Raw genomic sequence first — 14,915 nt, 5'->3', positions numbered from 1 at the left:
TTCCCAGACATGAACAATGTTACGGAGCCTGTCTCTAGCATGCAGTCATCGAATGTGTTCTTAGATCTCCGGTGATGGAATGTGTCCCGTTAGGCTGTCCATTGGAGTCCTTTGCTGTCCTTAACGCTCCTGCCCCATCTCAGCCAGATCTCGTCCTGGTGTGATCTGCTGCATTGTCAGGGCACGGAGTCAGCACCCATAAGACTCTGTGAAAGTGCCTTTGGGTGCATCTCAGAACAGATGAGTCATTGGTGCCGATGTCTTGGATGACATTACTTTGAGCCATTGCCAAGAGTGTATTAGTACAGATTCTGTCTCATGGAAGAAGGATGGAAGAGAAGACCTGTGCCCTCGCTTGAATTGGTGGAAGGCTGCCCACTGCTTTGATGCAGTTGAGGACCAGCTGTGGAACGTGTTATCTCCGATTATTGTAAGTACGGTCGAGGATAGTTTCTGACTGTAGATCTGGAAGGCGAGTTAGATCCTAAGGGTATCTGCTCTGCAGGTCTTCCCAGATCTGATATAAAAGACTTACAAGCTGCCTTGCGGAAAAAACAAAAAATGTTTTGTCCAGGATTCACCACTCAGGACTTTATCCTTGTATTTAATTGAGTCTCTGTGTGTTCCAGGATAATTGGGACCATCTAAGATAGGTGCTTTGAATGTTGCCAGTTTCTCAGAATCTTGAAAAAACTCAAACCAGACCAATAAATGGAAACAAAAGCAGAATCTTGAAAGGAAACTTATCTCCAAAATGCTTGACAAGGCCCAGAGAGAGGGTGTGTGAAACAGCAGGTTGGGAACTTCCACAGAGAACAGAATATAAGGGTTTAATCTGAGGCCAGCCGATGAGGGTTAACGCTCTTTTCACTGTATGACTTTGAGGGTCAATGTTGTCAAGGTAAATAAGCATGGAACAGAGACACAAGCACCAATGAACTGTAATCCTTATTTACTGTCCTGGCTGAGTGAGCAACCCTTCGTCTGTTGCGATTCTTGACATGTAAAATGGGGATATTAGGCAGCATGTTCCTTTGTATACCAGTAGCTTTAAATGGCCTGTACCCCTGAGAGACCAGGAAGGAAAAATGAGAGTAAAACCACTGAGAAATGTTGGAAACAGCTTATGCAGACCTTTTCATTTGTCTTGCTGTGATTTATTAGAGTGTGTGAGGGCTCTGTAGCGTGTCAGACCTTGGGCAGTGGTATCTCCAAGCTGAAGCAGCAGTCATAAGCACGCTCTAATTGTTTTCCCAGAACTACCCACGGATCAAACCCTGAAAAGCTTCACAGTCCAACATGCCTTCAACCTTTTGTGAGATCTAATCCGTGACTTTTTTACTCTAAATTGCCACAGGTGTGATAGTTGCAACTTCCTTGGGCAAGGTTGGAGGTGTAGGGCAACGACTGGAGAGTTGCCCAAGTCGATTTAAAGAGAGGTGAGAGTTGGCGTGCCGTCGCTTGCTGCTGGAGCTGCCTGCAGGCTTTGGTTGTTGAGCTGGGAATATTCCCATGTTGGGGGTGATGGTGCTGGGGGCTGGAGACCTCTTTGAGTTGAGTGCTTTCAGATGGAGGAGGACACTGCCTTGGCCGCTACGTTGGCTGCTTGCTGCAAGCTCCAGTGCCATGGTGTGTCCTTAAGTCAAAGCCCGAGACTGTCCCTGTGCTACTTCCCTCCCTTCTCCATCTCCTTTTCTTCTGACGTTGGTCTCTGGGAAAGCAAGCCTTTTGTTTGGATTTTTCCTTTTTAATAGTTTCAGTGAAAAAAAACGCCTATTACCTCCGTCATGCCCTGATTGTCAGAAAGCATGTTGAAACAAACCCTCACTTAGAAAATAATTACTAGTCCCCGGTGCCTCAGAGACTACTTAAAGCTGAGGCTTGGTCCTGCACGGTTGTGTGCACCTGAGTCATTCTGGGATGGGGAGGGTGAGAGTTGGACCCTCTCACCTGTGACCAGTTTTGGTTACGATTACCTTGCTGCTCCCTCTCTTACTCGGCAGGGTTTGGTTCGGTTGCAGTTAGGCTAATGAGAGGTTAAACCAAAGTGTGGGAGTTGCCACTTGTGCTTTGAGTCATAACGAAGTCTCGTCAGGGAGAGAGATGCCTCTTCAGTGTTATATGAAAAGGCAGCAGTAAAAAAACCCCAACATCAGAGCGTGGTTTATAGTATTGCATATAGCAGGGGATTTCGGATGAAGGCGCTCAGCATTTAAAAAGGAATTTTAAATTGTTGGTAAAAGTTAATCAAAGAATATGCATCCAGTTGCTTAACAGTGAGCAGTAAACTATTTATCTCAGCCTGACTCGCGAAGTGCTTGGGACTGATTAAACAAAGACCCGAGCTGTGGAGTTGTCAGGGCCATGGTCTTTAATGTGTTTGAAATACTTTGTAGAACAGCCGTCCTCCTACTGCTTTTAGTCCGCTTATCTAATTTTCAGCTTCTCCACTCCTTGTAAATGTGATAAATAAACTTTGTAATCGCATAACTGGGCTACTTTTGATGCCTGCCTGCAGATATCTTGTTCTTGAGGCTAGATCACACAGAAGTGTAAATCAACACTTTGCTCAATAAAGGACTTCTTAAAAAATGGCTTTTAGTCTTTTATTGTACAGCTGACCTGGAGGACTTGGTTGCCTAAGTCTTTTTATCAATGCTAATGCGATAAACTTCTTTTTACAGCTCCTACGAAAGGAGAGTCTCGATCATTCCTTTCTCCAAGTACTGTACTGCAGGAGCTTCCCCAAAGTACAGTTGAGGTTTAATAGTTTTTGTATAAAATGCTGAATTAACCAAGTTACTCTTTACGATGAACTCAGAGGATATAAATTATGCTGACCTTGTCTTGCGGGTAAGGAAAAGGAGCAGGAGTGTGGGGACGAGGATAAATCACCGGGTGAAAGCAAAAGCAAAGGGAGAATCGCATGTTCCCCATTGCACACTTGATGCCAAAAATTTGTATTTGAGCAAAATTGATATGTGGGAATATCAGTATCATGAGCTGGATTTTAGCACCGGGTGGGCTGAGGTGGAAGAGTCATTTTTAGGGAAGGAAGAGTGGGAGGTTGAAGCAAATCCGTGCAGGGTGTTGGGGAGAGCAAACTTGTTGAATGCTGCGTTTCTAAACTTATTTTTTTTAATGACCAGGAATTGAGTTAAAAAAAATCACGTTCTTGGGCCTCGTTTCCTGTGCTGATGGTGAACTTTGTCAGACAAACCTCCGACAAATTGTTTTCTCTGATAACCAGTTAACACCGAGAAAGCAGATAGGCAAAAACTCTTATCATCTTGACAAGCGACGGGCTTTTTGTTAAAACTCAAACCAGAAGCTGTGTCAGTGTGTTGAGTTTACACCTTGCAATAATAATCCGTGCTTTTATCTGATCGGAGGGGGATTTTATAACTTTCAAATGGGTCTTTGGCGGGGAGCCAGCCCTACTGTCATTTTTTATTAACTTTCTTTTTTTTTCTTCCCCTGTAGTCAGTCTGCTTTTTTTGTAATATTGTTTAAGGAATATGTATACCATTCCTAGGGATATTGGGAAACGATATTTTAAAGTTTTGTGTCTCAGCCCATTAGAGGGGTCTATAAAACAATCGCAGCGGCAAATGTGCAGTAACTAATCAAAACCACTAAAGCTAACCACAGCGGTACTTCATTCCCTTTAAATCATAAAACCTCTTTTTTTTTTTTTTTTTTTTTGCTGTGCCTTATCTACTGTCTCATCAGGAAAGAGCTAATTAGATTCTTCTAAAAAGTAAATATTGTCAGTTCACTGGTGGGTGGAGGTGACGGGAGGTAAGACACGCTTGCCGTCAACATTGGCAAACCAATGCAGAAAACAAGGCGAAGTTATAAAAACCCTATAAAAAGCTATTTGAGTTTTAAAGGAGCTTGTTCCCTGTGTAGGAGGTATAACAACTTTCCCTTACGGTGGGTATGGCTGTTGTAGGCAGGGCCTGGTGGAGTCCATGACCTGCTTTGCTACTCCCGTGTCATTCCCCATCTTCACTACGCAGGTTGGGGTTGCAGGTTTGGGGCTGTGTTTGCTTGATCACAAGCAGTCAAGTTACTTTGAAAAATTCAACTATGAAAAATTCAACTACTACTTGTCACTAGTGCTTTAAGCCAATACATTTAATTTCTCAGGCAGAATGTTGGGTCTGTGTGCTTGGTTGGTTGGGTTGGCTTGGTTGAGTTGCAATGGGTGGTGAAGGTAGAGTTGCTGCTCCAAAGCTTGCAGGGTGGACTGGAAAGTATTGACGACTTATATTTAGGACTGTTGTACGACAAACTCGAGGGGAAAAACCCCAAAGCCACGTCCTGCAAGGTTGAGCACTTGGCAAAGTGGCGTACAGGTAACATAAAAGAAGCAGATGCCTGGGATAGAGAAAGCATGTAATAAAGGTAGAAATGCCTTTTTTCCCCCTTGTTCCTTTGATTCTCTGTTTCTCAAGGAACAACAGCAAAAGGGATCGGTTCTTCTGGTTGCATGCAGCCAACAAAACTTACCAGCTTCTCAGCTGTGGAGATGAAGGTCTCCTGGACTGCCCGATGGCCAACCTCGGTCTAGTTACAATAGCAAACGTAGGTCACTGACCTAAACCTGAACCCGGAGATGGAAAGCTGCCTTTGCTTCTTCTGTCAACCAGCCTGGAAATAGCGTTGCTGTCAGGGAGACTGGGATTTCTGCCGTGTCAGAGCGGCATAGGGTGTTCCTGTGCTGCAAGGAGGCTGCCAGACGGCTGTGCTTATCACGTGGATGAAGAAAGTAGCTGTGCTTGGAGGCAGTTTCAGCTACGTGAACGAAACGCTTTGTGTGTTATTGCTAAATGTAATGTTAGCTATGAACAGACATTTGGTTTCTTACCTTTTTTTTTATCGTCACATTAAGCAGAGAGTCAAGAGATTGATAGTCTTGTATAATAGAGGCAATTTTACAGAATAATACAAAAATGCACTTGCTTTCATGTAAACCACACCAAAAGGTAAGGGGATTTTTTATTTGATTTTTGTCCCTTGAGGGCTTTTTGCCTCCCCCGTAGCCCCAGGTCCCTCCATTTTCAGAGGGCACGCTGGAGTGTCGCCTGCACTTTGATGTGGTTTCTGAAGTGTGCCTCTTCATTGGGCTCCCTACAGATGCCTTTATGTGAAACAGAACATTAAAATCCAAATGTGCCTGCTCTGCAGGTCATTTTTCATGCTTTATGTGCTACGTCAAATATATTGCAGAGTTGTTCTGCTGCACCCCCAGCCTGGGAAGGTGCGGGTAACGAGATGGGGGTACGAGCGGGGAGTTCCTTGGCGGTTAAGCCCAAATTTCTCCTTAGTTGCTTCCTCTGGGCCTCTCCCCAGGTCTCTCTTTCTCTCAAGGTGAAACTGAAACCTCGGTGACTTCACCCAAGGTTGCTGAAGTTAAAGAAAATTTGATATTTCTCACTTATAGGTCACTTCAGTCCAGATTGTTTCCTGCCAAGAGTGGGGGTGGGGGAAATGCCCTCCTGTTAATGGAAAAGCAATTACTATTTTTTCTGGCGTGTACGTTGTGTCATTCCAGCGTAACACCTAGGTTATGGGCTCTGCTCGTATCGCGCCGACTCCTGGGGCTCCCAGCTGGCCATTGATGGGCTGCACCCATCGTGTGGTGATGGAGCAGCGGCTGTGTGGGACGGGGGTGACGTGCTGGGATGTGCACCGGTGTGCTGGAAGGGAATAAACGTTGACTGGGTTACTTTGGGGCTATTTGTCCGTCTTTAAGGTGGAAACCCCTGGAAAGTCTCCTCCAATTTAGAATTCCTCCCGCCCCCCAATTCCTAAAGGTAAAAATTGCTCTTGGTGGGCTGCAAAGCTTTTGTGCCAGTGGGAGCACGTCTCTGGCTGCTTTTTGTGGATCTCTGGGAGGTGGGACATACTTTTTTTTTTCTCTCCTTTTTTTCTTTTTCCCAGTAGGTCCCTGGACTTTAATTCAGGTCAAAATTCTTCTTTTGATAAACTTTAGTTCATTTGCATTAAAAGTATGCAAAATGCAAAGCGTGGTGTTTGAATTTGGATGTTGAACTCCTTGGCCTAGAGCGATGCCTTTATCTAGAAGCACAGACTTTCTTGACTTTGGGGTTTTATCGATACCAATATTTATCAGGTCTTGTCAATATTTGATTTGGATCTTAGCAATATTGTCATCTGGGCAATAGATGTCATGTACTATTGTACTCTTGTGAGCATAGCTGAAGCTGAAGGATGACATTAATACTTCTAGTTTGAAAAGAGATGGGGGACCAAGATAATGTGTCCTCTGAGAACATGTCCACAAGGTCCTCTGTTGAGACTAATTCTGTGTTCAGCCTAAAAAGCTGAATGTTGCACGCTTAGGGCTTCGTCAGTGAAGTTCAGAGCTAGCGGCAGCATCCTTCAGCTTGTTAGCCCACATTTTTCCTCTCCCATGACCACTTTTTCTGCTGTGATCTTGCTACGCCCTGTTTAATGATCCGTTTCAAGCACAATGTTTTATCCAAAACTTTGCATTTTCCCATTCTTTGATTTCTTCCCTTTCTAGAGGAAAAAAGATTACATAAATTTCAGAGATTTTAATGAGTACAGTGGACTTGCTTTTGGTGTAATTTACAGTGGATTCAGTGTTATAACTTCATTACCCTTCAGTTGAGTAACTTATGTCATACATGGGCGTATCTGAGAGTGGAATCGAGCCGCGAATCTCTTTGTTGTGTGGGCTTCAGAAGGACCAAACGCTCACTCCCCTTTTTGAAGTCCTAATTCTCTTTATATGATGTTGCAATGTCTTTCTATAGAGTTGAGCCTCTGAAGTTCGAGATTTCTAATGCAAAAAATACCACTTCTCCCCCAATTGCTTCAAGTATTGACGTTGCTAGCAAAATTTGTCTTCAGCAGTGCTCACACGGACCTTTTCCTGTGGCTGTTGCAAAAATCCCTACTGTTGAGACTCATCCCTTAAGAGATCTTTTTAATAAGCTTGGTTGGTAGTCCCCTTGCTCAGCTATTACTTCTCTTGCAGGAGCACTTGTAGTAAACATCAAGGATACTACTGCTTTCCAACCACTAGAGGTCAAGATTGTGCTATGGCATAGCACAGGGCTGCTTGTCATGTAAGGTTTAGCTCTAATTCCTGGTGCAACCACGTCCAGTGTCAGCTACATGTATTTAATTTAATTATCAATTGCCATGTTTGGCAATTAAGACGAAGCCGATTGTATGTGCACAGTGTGAAGGGCACTTTGCCTTACACAACAGTAGAGCCCACTGGATTTTGCAAGGGTTGGGATATCCATGCCGTGCTTGGGTTTTAATATTCTTCAGATCTAGAAACTACACAAGTAATCGGTCTCTCATGGAGTCTTTCTTCCCAAGGAGGGATTCAAAAGGGAGTTGATCTGAGAGAGGCTGTAAAAATAAAACTTGCTCATAAATTATTTTTGTGTGATATTAATACTTTAAAGTGTTTAAAAGGAAATAATTTTGAAGGTTTGCGCTCTGGATAGAGCTTTCTACTTTCTGCAGTTCGGGTAGCAGAAGTAATTAGTTTTCATTTGTTTTTTTATAGGTTCCACTTGTTTTAATTTTCCATTGTTTTCCTAGCACAGTTGGTTTCACTGACAACCGTATCTACAATACAGTTTCTAGTGTTCTTTCTTCCTTCTAAAGCCAGGCTGTCATGTTCGCTTGGGGCAGGGGATGATCGCCTTTTGCCACCTTGTTTTTGTCTCCTGTTGTAGGGGAGCAATAAAATACATGGGTGCAGGTTTAATTCGGGTTGTACAGGTAGTTGCTAGAAATAGAGTTTATATTAATAACTGAAATATATGTATAAAACTCAGTCTTTTTTTAAAAAGAAACCTACCAGCTAAAATAACGCTTTCAAAAGGACATCTGTATGATTCCCATATACCTTTCTTTTTATATATAAAAAAAATATAGAAAAATACAGAAGGGATCCTATAAATCTGTGTGATAATATCCATAAAAATTTCAGGTTTTCATAGTGTTTAGTTTCTAGTTACACCAGAGGCAAAGCCCACATGTGCAAAACCACTGCATCCGTTGGCTTGGCCTTTTTCCCCTTGTTTTGGCCATCATTTGGCACTTGTGGCAACAACAGTGTCTCTGTGCCGTTCTGCCCTTCCCCTGCAGTTTGAAGTTCTTGGTCAACTCTCTCGAACAATTGGGGCTAAACCATTTTTCCTGTCAAATATTGTGTCTGGTAACAAGGAGGAAACCAAGTGAGTTTTTGCAGCAGAGCGCACGCATTGACCTCCGCTGCAAAGAAAACCCAAAGCCTCAGGAATAGGTATCAACAGCAGTTCGAGGGAGCACCACTGTGTCCATGTGTTTTGCTCCCTGAATCGTGGTGCTTCTCCCAGCGAGTGAATTTTTGTTCAATACCTTTTACAGCTCATTCTGTACATCAGCAATGTACAATTAAGGTCTCCTGGGGTACCACAAAAATGCTTTCAGGAACCTCTGGGGTCCAGATGTGGAATGTTTTGTGCTGACATGGGTTGAAAAGAGGAACAAATCCAACAGTTAAGTACGTCCTTTAATTTAGCCTGTGACAGTCACCACATGGCCTATGGGCTAATATTTCTGCATCTGTGCTGTAAATAGATCAATATGGCAGTATGATGGGTTTGGCATTTTGATTTGTGAAGAGTCAGAATATTGTTTGTATTGTTGCATAATCCCTGGAATGGTTTCTTTGGAATATCTGGGTTAGGAAAAACATAACATTTCTAAGTTCAATTAAATGTGTGTTTTATTTTGTCTCATTTGTCATATTTCATGACTGATTGCATCTTTTGGCTGAAAAAAAATTAAAAATCCGAGGATGCTATTGTAAAAGGTGAAATCTGCTTTTTTTCTAGGCACAGCAGCAAAGAAACCTGGACAATATTGTATCACAGCATCCCAGAATAAGCGGGGGGAAGAAGTCCAAGAAAGAAGTCTGCGCAAGCTCAGATGTGGAGGTAAAAAACACTAGCCCCATGTCTGAGCAAGATTCTGGTATCCTGGATGTTGACGATGAGGATGAGGATGAAGAGGTAACTGTATAACATCAAATCCAGGAGACTGGATAGTTTGGGGGTGATCAAATCCAGGAGACTGGATAGTTTGGGGGTGATCAGTATTGTCTCAAACAGTGTTTGCACCTCACTCAGTCTTTCATGTTGCCATGCAGCATGTCGTAAAGATGCAGAATAAGCTGTAGAACATGGGGTGTGTTTCAGTATTGTGTTAATTTGCACTATTGTCCCTGTTCTCATTGGCAGGCTCAGCAGAGGGGCTAAGTATTGTATGAGAACTGAACAGCCCATGTCTTCTGTTCCCCAGCCCAAGGGTTGCACTTCTGTGCTTACTTGGGAAGGCAGTTTGGTATCTGTCCTTCATTTGAAAAAAGATAAATTGCTACGTAGCGCGTGAGATACTTGGCCTTTTCTGTGGGACAAGTGTCTTGGTGGCAGAGACATATTTTGTGTTGAAAAAGATTGCAGAATTTTTTTAAATGCAATTTTTAATTCCTTGATGTGCTCCCTTCTTCTCGTCTCCCTTTCTGCTGCTGCTTCCTCAGACCATCAGTCTGTTGTTTTTGTTAACCACAAAACATAACCTCGCTGATAGTGTTGGTTCTTCTTTTCTCCCTGCTCTAGAGGATAGTGCATGCAGTGGGACATCTTGGATTTGTGGCGCTTAAAATGTGGGAGAGCCCTGTCCCTCTGTGTTTCAGGAAAGGCAGCTCGGAGATAGCTACTTGGAGTGCAGGTCACGAGGTGTTGAGCTTTTTGATGTGTTCTTCATTTCTTGTGATGCAGTCTTGGGTTGGACCTTTTGGCAAGTTTTATCTGCCACACTGGATGCTTTTTCTCTTATTGCTGAAGCCTCTGTTATGTCAAGAGAATGATATTTTCAGCTACAACCCGTAACTGAATTGGGTAGTATTTATTGCCCTGAACTTGACAGTCCATGACCAGCCAGAGAAGAGGATTAAAAGATTAATAACAAGTTTCTGAAGTTTAGAATAGTGTGGGTTGCTCAAGTGGTTCTGTGCTCGTGTTCTGCCTTTTTCCCTGCAGTTCAATTCTCTCTTCTTCATCTCCGGTACACTTCCAAGGCAGACCGAGGAGATCACCACTTACTTCACAGGGACCAAACTGTAGCGTACGACGCAGAGCCCTCACACTGCGCCAAAACCATCTGGGTGGGCTATTTACGCCTACATCAAAATGGAAATAGAGCAGAAGTTAAACAAAAGAAAAATGAGTGGGAAGGGCACGTTTTTTGAAAACAAACATTGATTTGAATAGATCTATTTTGGTATTTCCGTGTTAAAAAATAAAAATCTGATCCTTCAATAGTTCTTCTTCTATCTCACTCTCAAAATCTCTCACTTGCTGTGGTGTGGGTTCTTGCAAAACCAAGCGGCAGCGTGAAACGTGGTGGTACTTGTGTTGTACGCAAAGCTTGAATGAATTAGAATTAGAACTTAGGGTTGAATTTCAGTTAGAACTGAAAGGTATGAGGAAGAGTATAAGGCAAACAATAAGGAGGGAAGAGTTAGAAGACAACAATTTGTAGAGCGCCGCTGGGAGAAATCTCGCCAGTCGTTTGATGAACGGAATTGACTCGTCTGGAGGCAGATGAAATCCCATCTCTGGGTGTCTTGGAAGCCAGGCTGGCAGGACAGGAGGGAACTTGCGGTGGGGATGACCTGGCCGCCGGTGGCCGGGCAGGGGAGGCGGCGGGGGGGGGGCCGGGGCAGCGGCCGCTGTCCGTGGTGATGAAACGGAGCACGGAGGGGGAAGGTCTCCTGCGAAGACCTCTCTGCCTCGTTTACCCACGAGGTTTTAGCTCTTCCCCACGTTCCTGCCTCATGGGGGGGTCTTTTCCTTTTTTTTGGGAAAGAAAAATGATTTGTTTTTTAGTACAAATAGATCTGTCATCGGGAAACGGAGCCGTTAAATCTGAGGGAGCGCCGTGCGTGGCTGAAGGCCATGTCTGAAGGCTGTGAATGTTGTTTACCTGGACTTTAGCAAAGCCTGTGACACCGTTTCCCACAGCATTCTCCTGGAGAAACTGACTGCCCGTGGCTTGGACCGGTGTACTCTTTGCTGGGTAAAAAACTGGCTGGATGGCCGAGCCCAGAGAGTTGTGGTGAATGGAGTTAAATCCAGTTGGCAGCAGGTCACAAGCAGTGTTCCCCAGGGCTCAGTATTGGGGCCAGTTCTGTTTAATATCATCATCAATGGTTTGGACGAGGGGATCGAGTGCACCCTCAGTAAGGTTGCAGATGACACCAAGTTGGGTGGGAGTGTTGATCTGCTCAAGGATAGGAAGGCTCTACAGAGGGATCTGGACAGGCTGGATCGATGGGCCGAGGCCAGCTGTACAAGGTTCAACAAGGCCGAGTGCCAGGTCATGCCCCTGGGTCACAACAACGCAGTGCAACGCTACAAGCTTGGAAAGCTGCCTGGAGGAAAAGGACCTGGGGGTGCTGGTTGACAGCCGGCTGAACATGAGCCAGCAGTGTGCCCAGGTGGCCAAGAAGGCCAACGGCATCCTGGCTTGTATCAGAAATAGGATGGCCAGCAGCACTAGGGCAGGGTTCATCCCCCCATACTCGGCACTGGTGAGGCCGCACCTCGAGTCCTGTGTTCAGTTTTGGGCTCCTCACTACAAGACAGACATTGAGGGGCTGGAGCGTGTCCAGAGAAGGGCAACGAAGGTGGTGAAGGGTCTAGAGCACAAGTCTTAAGAGGAGCGGCTGAAGGAACTGGGGTTGTTTAAGCCGGAGAGAAGGAGGCTGAGGGGAGACCTTATCGCTCTCTACAACTACCTGAAAGGAGGTTGTAGTGAGGTGCGTGTCTGTCTTTTCTCCCGAGTAACAAGCAACAGGACAAGAGGAAATGGCCTCAAGTTTCCCCAGGGGAGGTTTAGATTCGATATTAGGAAAAATTTCTTCACTGAAAGCATTGTCAAGCATTGGAACAGGCTGGCCAGGGAAATGGTTGGCTCTCCATCCCTGGAGGTATTTAAAAGATGTGTAGATGTGGTTTAGGGACATGGTTTAGTGGTAGACCTGATATTGTTAAGTTTATGGTTAGACTCGATTTTAAAGGTCCTTTCCAGCCTGAATGATTCTGTGGTTCTATTCTATGAGTGTGTAGTGAGTTGACCTTGGCCAGAGGCTAAGCCCTCACCCAGTTGCTCACTCACCCCCTGCCCCTCAGAAGAATTGCGGAGACAATGTGAAGGATAGAAATGAGAAAACTCATGGGTCAAGGTAAAGACAGTTTAATAAGTGAAGGGAAAAAACCCCACCAAGTGATGCAAAAGCAATCACTCACCACCTCCCAGGAGCAGACCGATGCCCAGCCAGTGTCCGGGCAACGGCTACTTTTGAAAAAATCTACCCCCTTTACTCCAGTTTTATTGCTAAGCGTGACGTTACACGGTATGGTATACCTCTTTGGTCAGTTTGGGTCAGCTGTCCCAGCTGTGTCCCCTTCCATCCTCTTGTGCAGCCGCAGCCTGCTTGCTGGGGGCATGCAGAGTGGGAAACAGAGAAAGGTCTTGATGCTGTGTAAGTACTGTTTAGCAATAGCTAATAGTGTGTTATCAACACTGTTTTGGTCACACATCTAAACCACAGCACCATATGAGCTGTAATGAACAAAATGAACACCATCCCAGCCAAAACCAGTACAGTTTGTCAAATGTTAATGGGACATTCTTTGGTAAGGGTTCTCTAATGTTACAGGCCAACTGCAAAATTGTTTTTCGTGGTTGTCGGCTTCATTCCTAGCTTTTCATCTTCTCGTGTGACTCTCTCCTTCTGATTATCTGGTTTGTGCAGTGACAAAGAGGGAGAGTTAGCATACTATTAATACAGAATTGGAGTCTCCAAAGTTAATCCTTATTGCTTAAAATTGTTAGTATTAAGTGTCCTGAGTGCAAGTGAAGGGCATCTCGTTTCCTGCACAGCCCCCCTGTCCTGGAACAATGGAGAAGGCTTTCTGGGCTTAGAGGGACAGTACTGCAACAAGTGGGCACGTGTCGTTTGCTGTGCTCTGCCCCTCACCAAGATTGCTGAGGCTTGCACTTCTCAAGGATGTACAGAATACTGCTAACAAGAAAATCTGGAGGAAGAAAAGACAGACCCTTGTTAGAATCAAGTCAGTAGACAAGTAAAGAAATGATCCTGGAGCATTTAGAGACTGCACTGGTAGCTCTTGTTCTTGACTTGTCACAGCCAATAAAACCAACTGGTAACTGCAGGTTTCTATTTGGAAGACAGCCAGTGAAGACTGGTTGAAGATGGAAAGGGAAGAATGAAGGGCACCTTGCACCCACTCCTGCTCAGAATTGAAAACAGGATGGTCTAGGTGATTCTGATTAAGTTTAGGCAGGAGAGCTCCTGATCCTGGTCCATAGGCTGGAAAAAGTGGGGTTGATATATTTTTTTTTTTTTTTTTTTTTTTTTCCTCTAGGAAATATCTGAGGCCCTTCAGCAGGCCGTGTTATGTAGTTCTCCACCTAGGATGAACTGTTTTGGAGATCCTGTGATTCCTCACCCATACACAGCAATCCCTTCATCCCTGCAGCAAAATTTACAGGAAAGGCTTTGAAAGGGAAGAAAGAGCAGAAGGGTTTTGCTTAGACTGTTGTATGTATTCCAGTGTAGATCATTCTCTCCCTTGGAGTAGTGTAAGAGAGCTCTGCCAGCTGCATTCAAGAGGACAAATACAAGATGTGGTTCTCCACTCCATTAGTGTTCTCCAGTTTGGAGACATTATGGTCCAGACTTGTCCCACTTCAGTACAAATGCTTCACTGAGCTGCAGAAGCTCCCACTACAATCAGAGTGAGGGAGTGGGCACAGCTGTAAAGTGAGCTGGGAGAAGGCTCAAATTCAGTTTTTATGAATGTCAAGTTGCAGAAGGAGAATTTGCGTTTCACAATGAGTAGCTCTGCAGTCTGTTCAGTTTGCTCCAGCTGTTCCCTTTGTAGTAAAAAGCATCCAGAAAACTACAAAGCTCATCCAGATTCTTCTCATTTTCAGTGACTTTTCTTCTGCGTTCTTGTTGAATACGGCAGGACAAACTCGCCTGCATTGTGCCTCCTTTCTTCTTGTCCTCAAAAAAGGCTGGTCAGGTGTCTGTGAAGTGGTTGGGTCGAATTGGACTCCCTGGTGCTCCTTTGTGAGAGGCGGGAAGTTTTAAGGAAGGACATCATGCTTCAGAATAACAGCCACTCAACTGTCTTTGAAGAACAAATCAACAAATTCCAGACAGTTTTCTATTTGGAGAAGGAGTTTGGCACTCAGGACATCAGCAGGTGTGAGGTGTAGCCAAAAATTCATCATGCTTCTGGCGTTCCTTCAGGTTGACCTGGCTGTAAGAATAAGTTGTAATTCTCAAGTGAGTATAATAGATTTCTTACTAAGTTGTGGGAGCTAGAGCAGGGACCCCAGGAATCTCTCTTGACTTTCCCTGATGAATGGCTTTGTTAGATGCCATCAGCCTCCACCTTTTGTTTCCTTCCACTAGTAGTTATGCAAGAAATATCTTGGACACCAAGAAAAACCTCTCTATTTCCAGACAAAGCTGTCTGCCTGTTGTCTATAACATGAGCCAGGGTGAGATCAGTTAGTCTGCAGGACCATCTGGCCACTTCCAGTATTACAGTATCCTGAGCATCCTCTTGACTGTACAAATACAATTATTTTTTTCCCCTAAGGTTAAGCACGGGACACACTGGAGCAGTTGAAGGACACCAAGACCACACAAGATGTAGCAAATTTACAGCACAGTTTGTTCTGTACCTCCATTCAGCGTGGAATAAAGTGCTTCCCGGCTGCTAGTACCCAAAGAGGCTAGATGTGATTAG

At 44.5% G+C, this 14,915-nt stretch overlaps 1 protein-coding gene across 6 annotated transcripts in view; it reads left to right on the top strand.

Moving 5' to 3' along the window:
• The window catches only part of EXOC6B (exocyst complex component 6B), a 307,343-nt gene that overhangs the window by 136,996 nt on the left and 155,432 nt on the right, over positions 1-14,915 (top strand). For 4 of the 6 annotated variants that reach the window (XM_075042035.1, XM_075042350.1, XM_075042180.1 and 1 more), the window contains one exon: positions 8,898-9,074. In XM_075042035.1, the coding sequence (XP_074898136.1) occupies positions 8,898-9,074 (177 nt within the window). The remainder of the gene's footprint in view (positions 1-8,897; positions 9,075-14,915) is intronic. The other 2 variants (XM_075042264.1, XM_075042433.1) reach the window with 1 other exon arrangement.

Source organism: Buteo buteo, chromosome 1 (genome assembly GCF_964188355.1).
Source record: "Buteo buteo chromosome 1, bButBut1.hap1.1, whole genome shotgun sequence".
NCBI lineage: Eukaryota > Metazoa > Chordata > Aves > Accipitriformes > Accipitridae > Buteo > Buteo buteo.
Note: the sequence above shows the minus strand (reverse complement) of the source record. Positions and strands in the feature narration are given on the sequence as shown.